General features: G+C 40.6%; 1 protein-coding gene and 1 pseudogene across 1 annotated transcript; both read left to right on the plus strand.

The window, feature by feature from the left end:
- Positions 1-1,103: 1,103 nt before the first annotated feature.
- LOC137280802 (uncharacterized) lies at positions 1,104-4,463 on the plus strand (annotated as a pseudogene).
- Positions 4,464-4,831: 368 nt separating this feature from the next.
- On the plus strand, positions 4,832-6,353 carry LOC137280803 (uncharacterized). Its single transcript, XM_067812007.1, has 2 exons — positions 4,832-4,867; positions 5,481-6,353. The coding sequence occupies exons 1-2, from the start codon at positions 4,832-4,834 to the stop codon at positions 6,351-6,353; spliced, it is 909 nt and encodes a 302-aa protein (XP_067668108.1).
- Positions 6,354-12,110: the final 5,757 nt, after the last annotated feature.

The raw sequence follows: 12,110 nt of genomic DNA on the forward strand, positions 1-12,110 counted from the left end.
CTTCTGTCATAGTACACAAACAGTAGTAGCCTCGATCAAATGCTCGCTCCAACACAGGAAATCATGTGATATAAGCAACAAAATGTTTTGTTGATTTCATAACAAATACAAAAGTGTTTGGACTTGGGAGTTTCTGTGTTCCACGCATCCTCTTTCGTTAAGTCTTTTTAGCTAGTACATACAGACAGGGAGAAAGCTGCAATATGATAATAACAATCACATTTCTGTGAGCTAGTACCACTTCACCGCAGTGCATATATACTTCCAAACGCATGATGGTGTCTGTACTGACTCAAGTTATCTCTTGACCAAGCTGTGTACGTATAGATTCTCAGAACAATCACTGATTGTTGTTTAGAATCTAAGGCTTTAGACCTGTTTCATACTAATTGCAAGTAACATATCTCGTCTTCGGTGTAGTTTGTTCATCTCAATATATATTAAACATATATACGAATTTGTGAATATGGGTTAGTAGCAAGTGCGCTTGCGAATTTTCATTACTCTTCTGTGTGGATCTGTTGTAAGTCTAACAAGATGCAACGAATTCAAGAAAACCGTCAGATTAGTTCTAAAATGGGAATTTGCAAAGTTAAGCAAACTACCGTCATAGGGACTGCGTATAGGAATATATAAGTTCATTTTTAACAGTAGATCATTATGCGCAACATATGCGACTCCAGAAGGGGTTGCGGGGGTTTGCAAATTTGAAAGTTTATAAAACGACTATCGAGAATCTGGTGTAGATAACATGTGCAAACAGCACACGCCACATGGCAAACTACCCGAAAATGCCGACTAGTGTCCAAATCTCACCGAGTCCATCATATTATTATCGTCGCTTTTGTATTTTTGTATGATCAGACATTAAAACCATGATTCTCCTTAAGAGATTCCGCCGCTCGGTATCTTAGCAACAAACACAAGAAATAAACATATATAAGTCAATACTTATGAAATGAAGTAACTGTATATATCAAAGTGTGTATTCGTTCACTGAAATTGATCTTGGGTTTGTTTACATCATGCATTTCTTGAACTCGTATATACACGATCCATCAGTATCTAATCAATGCCCATGCACACAGCCATTTGGAATCACGATGACTCTAGCTGACAAGAACCTGCTGTTCACTCTTTGCTATGTCCTGCTCGAAGGTATGTTTCCACTCTAATCTTGCCAATGTACCAAGACACCCCTGTCTCGAACATTAAATAACATCGATAAAATCAAGGACGAATTTTCTGAGAAGAAGGAGGGACAGGAGACTTGAGGGCGTCACAGACGTATTTAACAAATCGGTAGACCTCCATGTCACAACTGATAGTTATGGCGTTACCTTAGGTCTTTCGTCACACAACCGTGAGATTTTACTTTGTGTGATGAGATTATTATCTTAAAGGGTTCAAGACAATTGGTGAACGGTAAAAACAAATATCATCTACTGACAAATCAGCATGTCCAATGATCAGGCAGGTAATTGTACTCAATTGTAGAAACATGGACATTTTGTTTTCCTTGTTCAATAAATACACCTGACGAATCAACGCCAGTGAGCATTGAAAAATACAATAGAAATATTGCACGTTCTATATAAACGATGGCATTTTCAGACAAGCAAGCCTGTCGTTGTTGACATGATTCGACAAAGATTTATTAAAAGTTAGCATTCGTCATTGCTGTCATAATCATGAAAACTTGAGCTGTAAAACTAAAGAATTAAGATCAGTCTGTATGTCTGCCTCCAGATCTTGATCTATAATGGACCATATGACCGGGTGGCATTAATAAAATCGTCCGTGTAAAGTCAGCGCCACCTACTGGAACGCTGAGTTCGCCAATGACGGTAACAGTCCCATACCAGCTGGAACCTGGTCCGGAGTAAATCCCTACTAGTATGGAGATCTCCAGGGATACTTCATTGTGCATAATATCTCAATCACTACAAGTGACACATCATACGGTGAGCTGCCCCCATTAGACACTTTCTCACGTTTAATATTTCCCACACGTACAAATGGAACATGTCTCAATCCAAACATAATCGAACTCTCTACTCTGAGTGAAATGAACCAAAATAATTTTCAACATGTACATTGGCATGGGGAGTCTTGATATCATGAGAGTGTAGGTTCTTGTGCCAACTGATGATGTTGTTTATATACTGACGGAAAAAAGTAACAGTTGATAACATGAAATTACATAAAAAAATAAGTGATTTGAAAAGTTAAAATAGACATTTAGAAAAATACATTGCATTAAATTTGATGCCACATGTAACGAGTGGCACGTGTAGTTCTCACTGAACATAATCACTTTCTGCACGCTTTTTGATACCTAAAGTTCCAAACACTGAAAATTGATGCACGGTTCTAGCCTCTGAATATTGTAGAAAACATTTAACCCTAAACTGCGCATACCTCATGCTTTACAAAAAAATAGCGCCACCGTAATGTGGACATGCTAGAGACTGGAATGGCCCCAAAATGAAGTAATCAGACATTTTGGTGTCCATCGAAACAAGATCCCATCTCTATGGAGACGTTTTCAGCATAATGGAAACAGGAGAAATTTCCTTCTGACCGACGTCACGTCACGTCACGTCAGCAATAAAATTACATCAAGCTGATCCAGTCTATTCCAGACTGTCAGGAATTTGCTCTGGATATTCTTGGGATACGTATTATCAGTTCCTTGACTGTAGGGTTTGCTCCATCGTCAGCGACAGGCACGTCTTTCTCGGTACAGGCAGCGTCTCCGGTACAGAAGGCAAGACTGGGATGGTGTTTTGCTTACTGATAGGTCGAGATTTCCTCTGGACAGCTTAGATGGCAGTTCAAGGGTGTACAGACGGCATGCTGACGTGTCAGTTGTTTAACGTCAACAGTTCCGTGGCACAGTTACTTTTTCCCAGAAGTATAATTATATTCCGACACCTATGTTTGTATATGTGTCTACCCGTTACGATCTTGGGTCCTTCTCGTTAAAGCGATAATAGCGTCACGACAGCCGAAAGTGTATGTTAAAGTAAGATCATCTTGGAGCTACGATCGCTTTCAGAAACAGCGCCTGGTTAGAACTGGACTTCAGCAACCCATGCGTCTCGTTAAAAGGCGACAAAGAGGATAGGGTGGTCAAGTGTCCTCATTGCGCAGATCGATGTATTAACTGGATTGTTAGGTCCACACTCGATTATCTACAAACCGCCGCCGAAGTACAATAACAAAAATCAACAAAAAAAACCAAATTATTTGTGTTTATGTATGCTAAATATATCCTGCTGATGCACTTATTGACAGCTTATTTTACAAATCTTTCTTTAAGCTGATGCAGACGTGCAGAGTGCATATGTGGGTGTGTCCACTGATGACAGCATCGCCTGCCCTGACGTGGACATCTTCATATGCGGCCAATGTCCAGAAATAGTTGGTCGAGGTGAAACCTACACGTTCACCTGTCCGCACTCACAACCAGTCAGATTCATGAAGGTCTGGAGAAACCTCACTGGTGTTTTGATCATTGCAGAAGTTGAGGTTAAAGGGACACCAGTAAAGAGAAGTGGTAATATACTCTTATGCCTTTAAATGATAGAACCCTTTGTGTGTTCAATGTCCTGGACTAATCATTTCTTGTTTCATGGTAGGCATGTGGGTGACGTCGAAACTTTAACTCGTGACAAAACCTATATCCAATGAAAGAATACTTCTACAATACAGTCATTCCCAGTTTGTTTAAGTTAAAGTATGGACTTTGTATATTTATGACTGGTTCTACCTAGGAGCAGGATACGCTCACCTTTTCGCGAACACTCGGTGCCATCATTCCAATATGACAGTGATGCATATGTACTTGCTCTGTCAGCGTATCTTATGATATAAATGTCTCGATTGTTTACAGGGTACTGTCAAATAGATACTATGTTGTTGAATGCGGCTTTCAGCAAACAAACAAACACTTCATAGTTATTAATGTATAGTCGGCTTTGCGTTTATGGTGTATCCTGAAGGAAACGGGTAAATGTTCCTCCCACGGCGCTATTCAACGCTGGCGATGAAAGCTGAAAAGTATAATAAAGGAAAGCTTGAGTTTCCCTGTGTTCCTTTATTTGAGTCTTTCATTATATTTTGATATTTTTTTTATTTATTTATTTTATTTTTTTTTGCTTCTATTAACGTCTTGAATCACACGATGTTTACTTTCAGAAAGTTAGTACAATAAAGAGTTCAACACTAACGTTACAACACCAATGACGTGTCTCACAGCTGCTTCCGTCACTGACTGCGATCTTCGATGTCACTTGTCTCAGCCTTGCCTGAGTTTCAGTTACCACCCAACAGCTGCTCCCAACTGTATCCTGACAACAAACACTGGAGATGGAGCAACAGCAGTAGGGTGGACCAAGTACACCATCGAGACGTGTTCCAGCAAGATCACCTGTGACCTGACTGATCATTTCAATTAGTACCACCACATCCATTGTGCGAAATAGTCATTAGTTCACTAGCACGTGGCTAGTAAAGTTCCAGTCGGGCCACTTAGTCTCCACAGGTACAAGGAGGACCGGCTCGTGAATTTTCATGGGGTCATTTTGCAAATATATCATTCTCTCCGACTTTGTTAGTTATAATACACTTTTAAATCACGTAACATTATGGCCTTCTAATTACCTTTGAAGAATCTCAAGATTATGGCCTGTTCCACTCGTTGATCATGTTAGCAGCTAAATGAAGTAAACCTATGTCTACTGTCAAATTTCGGACTAGTGTGTTATTTTGTGGGCTAGCAACTTGCAGCACTGCAAGCAAGGCTGGCTTGCAAAATTTGGAAAGTATGTCGCAGACGGACCACGTTATTATTGACGCTGCAGTATTTTAATCTTCTTTAGTATCTTGAACTAATTACTTTTATCCCTACAGGATAAAATATTTTATTTCAGTAATTTCAGGTGTAAGGTTCGATTATATGAACTTAAATTTTCCTTGTATATACCAATGTATGGATTAACGACTATTGCAATGGGGCGTAACTCTGTGTGTCGGGCTAAAATGGCTCACAGTTATCCATGCCCTTGTTCCCTTTCAAGAAAGGGGGATAAATGCATATGGTTTGAATGTCCTCTTTTGAGTGTGCCATTCAGGCAACACACAATTTAATTGCTGAGAGTGAAAGGTTTGATGGTGTCGACATGCCAGGGACTAGAGAGGCGAAGAGAAAGCGCGAAAACGTGACTACGGTGCCAGGACACAAGATAACAAGGAAAAGACGGCGTGAAGCAGCCAGAAAATCGAGGCGAGCGACCGAGGACGAGGCGGTGTGAGAGAGCAGGACCGCTGACGCGAGCCGAGACCGCGTGGTTCCGGACGAGGTGAGGCCAGCAGAACCGAACGGGAGTCACGGTGGGGCATTGCCCACAGGCGGTGAGTATATTGACATATCATTTGATCCACACATAGTTGATGCTAATTCGCATTCTTTACAGCAGACAGATATTCCTGTTCCCAAACCCTCACAGCCTGTCTTTACAGCAAATTCCCCGTTAAGTACGCAAACATGGCCACCTCAGATTTTGTCAGCTTCTGGCGGTGATGTACCCGGGTTGACTCAGTGTGGGGTTGATGATCTAGGTGTGAATCTCCCAATCGCGCTCAAGGAGAAAATATGGAAAGGTGAGTACGTCAATCTATCTCTATTGCTGAAATCAGACAGGGAACTGGAGGATTATGCATGTACGTCAGCAGTGTTTGTGAACATGGGAGGTCAACTCGAGCTCAAACCAAAGTCAACAGGTAAAAGGGTGCAGAACATTTTTGAGTGGACAACAGCATTTACTGTTTACATGAGCATTTACATTCTCGCACACCCGGAGGCTACTCAAGGCATGCTTAAGTACATGAACACCATTAGAATGGCAGCAACTCGACATCCCGGATATGGATGGAGATTATATGATGAGCAAGTTAGGTTACGGCAAGCTAGGTGTCCAGGCAGTCCATGGGGCACCGTCAATGTAGAACTATGGATGCTGTATGTGCAAGATCCCTTAGCACAGCAAAACCCGAGTTCTACCACACAAAACAGAGGATGGAGTAGACAGTTTCAGCGACCAGGTAATAAAAGGCAGGTCACATGCAACTCCTTCAATTATGCTTCCTGTTTTCGTAGACAATGCAGATTCAAGCATGCATGTTCAAGATGTGGGAACGACAACCATCCAGCCCAGAATTGTCGGGGAAACCAAATCTCAAGATCAGTTAACCCTGGGATGGACTCCAATCAAACTAGTGGCTTTGGCGGAAATGGCGAAAAGTTATCCCAACCAGGAAGTCGCCCAGGAGCTGGTAATAGGGTTTAGAGAAGGATTTCAATTGAACTACAGCGGTCCCAGAAGGAGGTTCACAGCGCGAAACTTAAGATCCGTCAGGGAGAATATAAGTATTGCAAAGGAAAAGATTAGAAAAGAAGTTGATTTAGGGAGAATAGCTGGTCCTTTCACCTCTCCTCCATTAGCTAATTTTAGGGTATCTCCGATAGGTTTAGTACCAAAATCAACTCCTGGTGATTTCAGGGTAATTCACCATTTATCTTATCCCCAAGGTGAAAGTGTTAATGACTTTATTGAGCAGTCACCAGTGCATTATGCATGCTTTGACAATGCGGTTTCAGTTATTCAGAAATTTGGAAAAGGGACATTGTTAGCCAAAGCTGATATCAAGAGTGCTTTTCGATTAATGGTAGTATCTCCAAAAGATTTTGACTTACTTGGCTTTGTGCTGGAGAATAAGTACTACTATGACAAGTGCCTCCCAATGGGCTGTAGTATTAGCTGTCACCTTTTTGAAAAGTTTTCGACTTTTATTGAATGGATGGTGAAGGATAGGGAGCAGTCAGGAGATACAATGCACTACCTGGACGATTTTCTGTTCAGTGGTCCTGCAGTTTCAGATGGTTGTCAGAGATCATTAGAGGCATTTTGTGATGTGTGTGAGGAGCTAGGTGTACCCATTGCAACTGAGAAGACGGTTTATCCAACAACGTCATTAGTCTTTCTTGGTCTGGAGCTTGACAGTATGGCAATATCAATTAGGGTTCCAACAGAGAAATTAAACAAAGCTAGAGAAAAGATTGATGCAGTTTTGAATTCATCAAAAGTGAGATTGTTTGAGATGCAATCTCTGGTTGGTTCACTAAACTTCCTGTGCAAGGCGGTGGCACCAGGGAGAGCATTTCTCCGGAGACTGATAAATTCCATGAAGGGTAGAAAAAAGCACCACAGAATAAGGGTTACCTGAGGCATAAAAGAAGATCTGTTGACATGGCAGTCTTTTCTCACAGAATTTAATGGTAACACAATTATGCGTTCAAAATGGTGGGAGTCAAGTGACACTTTGCAGCTGTTCACAGATAGTGCTGGGGGGAGAGGCCGAGGCTTCGGTGTTGGGAGTTGGGAGTTGGGCCAGCGAGGCCTGGCCAGATGAATGGATTGACAGCGATTTGACCAAAAATATCACTCTTCTTGAATATTTCCCAATTGTTGTTGCCATTGAGGTATGGGGTCAGCGCCTCAGTAATAGGAAAGTGCTGTTTCTATCAGATAACCAGGCAGTGGTGCAGATCATAAACTCTATGACGTCAAAGTGTGAAAGAGTTATGACCCTTGTACGTCACCTTGTGCTCCGATGTCTGGAGTGGAACATTACAGTACGAGCTCAGTACATTGAAGGTAGACGCAATGGAATAGCAGACTCACTTTCTCGTTTTCAGTTGACCAGGTTCCGAAAGTTGGTGCCGAATGCAGACGAGAAAGCGACAACAATACCAGACAGAATTTGGAAGCTTGTGCAGTAGAAGCCCAACGTTTAGTTAGTGCCTCATTATCAGCAAGCACAAAGAAAGCTTATGCAGCTGCACATAACTCATTTGTAAAGTTTTGCCAGTTTCATGGTATTAATGCAGGATTTCCAGTACAGCTGAATAACCTTGTATTATACTTATCCTCATTGTCGCTCAAGCAATATTCTCCAAGCACCCTGAACCTTCATGTATCAGCTCTAAGTTACCAACACAAGTTAAGAGGTTTACCTGATGTCACAAATAATTTCTTTGTCCAAAAGATGTTGGAAGGAAGTAGGCGCTTAAACAAAAAGATTGACACGAGAGCCCCAATTACCTACAATATCTTGGTCCAATTACCGAAAGCATTGCAAGTTGTATGTGTTTCAACGTATGAAGCTACACTGTTTAAAGCTTGTTATGGCTTGGCATTTTTTGGGCTATTTCGGGTTGGTGAGTTAGTTTTCAAAGATACCCTTCATGCAGATAGACCGCTAGGATTGAATGACGTACAAGTGGATAAATCGACCTTGTTGATAAGGCTACGATATTCAAAGACTGATCAAAAGGGTAAAAGTGTTACTTTGAGGATCAAGCAGGTACAGGGAAGTAATATGTGCCCAGTTAATTGCATGAAGAATTACCTCAGAATCAGGCCTGGGGTTGGCCCTTATTTATTTCAGCCCTACAATTCTCAACCATTAACAAGGTATCAATTTTCAGCTATGGTCTCCAGATGTGTCACATTCCTTGGGCTGAATCAAGCTGTTTACAAGTCTCACTCATTCAGAATAGGGGCAGCATCGACAGCAGCAGAAATGGGGGTACCATTTGATAGTATTAGGAAATGGGGGAGATGGCATTCCAGTGCTTATGTGTCTTATGTTAGATAGATAAGATTCACATTTCAATTCTGCATAATACTCTATTACCTTTTCCACGACCTATAACATGAGACATTTAAGTAAATTTATCTTGTTTACAATTGAACTGAGGAAAGTTTCTTTCAGATGTTTGGATCATTGGGTCATCCTTCATTTATTGGGCTCAGAGACACAGTTCAAGGTTGAAGATAGGTAATCAGCTGGGGCTGGACATGGTAGGGCTCAGTGTTGTATGGCTTGGTAAAAGGGGGATGAAATGGGCTGAGCTGAAACCAGTCTTGTTGACAGAATTGAACAGGAGACCACCACCAAGTGTCATCTTGATACATCTGGGATCTAATGATCTTGGAAGGCAGCCAATCAAATCTCTTTTAAATAGTGTACAATCAGACATTGCTGAAATTGCAAATCTGTTGCAACACACTGTTCTTATTTGGTCCCAGATTTTCCCTAGACTATATTGGCATGGTGCAGAAAGTCACAGAGCTATGGAAAATGCAAGGAGGCGCCTGAATCGTGCAGGTATTAAAGCAGCATTGAGCTTTGGGGGCAGGGCAGTTAAGCATGCAATTACCTCAAGTGACACCGGTTTGTACAGAGAAGATAGGGTGCATTTGTCAGATGTGGGCAATGCTATATTTGTGAATCCACTGCAGGAGAGTCTGGAGACGTTCCTAAGACAGGAGCAAATACAGTGTTTTTATGATGAGCGTTAGATGTATCTAACCAGGTTGTTACTCAAGTTTCAGTTATTCCCAAATGGTATTTTTCGTTTGGGGTTTATTTTAGTTGCAAGTTGCAACACATACAGGATATTTCCCCAGACATAATTGTTTTTGGTTTTTAACTATTTTACGGGGACATAGCTCTATTATTTAAGTGCTATCCCTTATCTGAATTACTACATATGTTCATGAACTACAAGTACGCATGCAAGTATTGGGGGAGCTGTGTTAGAGACACAATCCGTGGCGTAATACGTGCAGTCTGGGCACAGTAATTCGCTGACCGTGCATTGGAAATGTACCATTGGGGTACCGTTTGTTGTACTATTGGAGTACCGTTTGTACCATTGGGGTACCGTTTTGTACTATTGGAGTACTGTTAATACCCTTGCAGGTCAGTTTAGCATAATGTTAACATGCATTGTGCACTTTAATTAGGCCTCTTTTGGTTTACCCTGGGAGGTTGTTTTCATTATTGCTGCGTGTCAAGGGAGTGATGGGGCTATTGGGGCTTCATCCTCTCAGTACATTCTGCCCTATGCTGTAAGGCCAGTAGTCTGTACATAGTTTAGGCCTAGCCCAGGCTGTAGGTGTTGCGCGACACTCTCGCTACCTTGTATTTCATGAATAAAACCGTGGCCTTACTCCACATTTGAATGAATTAGTCTTTTGTTCTTTGTTAGAGAAATTGTTCTTGAAATAACAAATAGTTATGTGTTCCGAGGCGTTTGACGGATTAAGCCAACCCTCAAACAATCCATGTTATTGTTTCTATATCAAACTGAATATCTGGAGCACACTGATCACATGGTATGCCAATGCTATGAGCCTCATCATATGACTGAAGACGTCATAAGCATTCAGCATAATAATCATATTGGTATTTAGTACCAGCATGTTGCACTGAAGAAAGTGGACTTAAACTCAATAAATTATTTGTAGTAAAGGTTATATTTTTCAAGTGTTGTGTAAGTGATACTGGTTCTTTGTCGCTGTTGCACTACACCAGACTAACCACATTTATCTGTTGTCTTGATAACATAACGTGGATTGGTTTAAAGGTAATGTGTATCTGTGAAGATGTTGTGAAGACTTTACCTTCAGAATCCATGCTTGTTATAAAAGGCTACTTACTGATCCGGACTCGCTGACTTGTCATTGAGACGTATATCCATTACTATCATCCGGTTGATCACTGGCTTGTGTGGTCCAAGTATTTACAGGCCGCCATATAGGTTGAGTGCAACAGTTTGTCTTCACTAATGATGTCTTCACTGATGATGGAGAGGAAACCCGACAGCGACAATGGGCCACGCATTTTCATGAATCTATATGTGGCTGCTGTAGATGAGGAATTTTGTTCTTTTCCTTTGTATAACAGCAAAGTATATTAAGAATCTCGTGTATGACTCATTATTTAGGAACCTCTTTATTTAATATATTTGGGGGCTGGTAACATGCAGTACCACCGATATTGGTCACACATTCATTCATCTGACGAGACATACCAGATTTAAATGTCTGAGCAGCGATTTAACGGTCTGTGTCACAGTCTTCTTGCAGCACCTCACCAACTTCGCTCAAAGTGAAAGGCAACGTTTAACGTTTACAACAGCTCCGCAGAGAATGCTGGTAATTTGGATGAAAATGTGGGAGAACTTTCCAGTACAATGTCATCTACAAAATACACGCTAAACTCTAAAAACTGTTATCATTACTTCTAAATTATCTTCTAAAAGCGATTCCGTAAACTTCAGTGTTTCATTTTAATCTAGTTACTAACCAACCATCCAACACACACAATCCCTGCAATATTCAAACATGTTCTATCCCAACACAAAAATCATCTTTCGCAAAATATGGTATAAAATTCAGCGAACGATCCAACATAAATAATGTGTCTCTTTACATCATGTGATAATATTTTACGATAGATGCTGTACGTTTTATAAAATCGTTACTGAATACAAAAAAGTATATTCAAATACAATACACGGATCGATATCTTTGTTCACATATCTAAAATGGTAGACGAACAACTTGGTGGGTGTAATATTTTTCAAACCTATAAATCTATAATCTACTCGTTGTGTACTGAAAATTGCACTTTCTTCTTGAACTCAACCCAAAAGTGTTACAGTCTATCTGTATTTTGTACGATAATTTAACTGTAATTAATCGTAAAAGATACATACCTCTACTAAATATGAAAACATCGGTACAGAGTAAAGCTGTAAAGGATATGAATTTTTTACAGCTAAAAAATATTGTCAAACATGCTTCACATTACGAAGCAAAATGAAGCTAATATGTCATCTAACTCTGACAAACGTTGAACACCCTTCATTGTTTACCTATTCCAAACACGTCAACATATCGATTAACAGGGGTTCCTACATAATATAATGTTTTTGGTATTTAGATTATTGGTTTTTGGTACCGCACTAATAGGTTGGCAACTACTTCCCACGGTTTTACAAACACTTTGTTGCTTATATTGATCGATAAAGGTCGGGAACTAGTTACCAGGCCCTAGTAACAAATTCCATTTAATATACACCACCCAAAAAAGTAGGTTACATTCCATTTTGGGTGCTTACCACCAGCCAGTGTCAATGCATATGAGAAAAACTAATATTTTTCCCTTAATTTCTCTTCATCACCTCTTTC

Source organism: Haliotis asinina, chromosome 4 (assembly GCF_037392515.1).
Source record: "Haliotis asinina isolate JCU_RB_2024 chromosome 4, JCU_Hal_asi_v2, whole genome shotgun sequence".
Classification (NCBI taxonomy): domain Eukaryota; kingdom Metazoa; phylum Mollusca; class Gastropoda; order Lepetellida; family Haliotidae; genus Haliotis; species Haliotis asinina.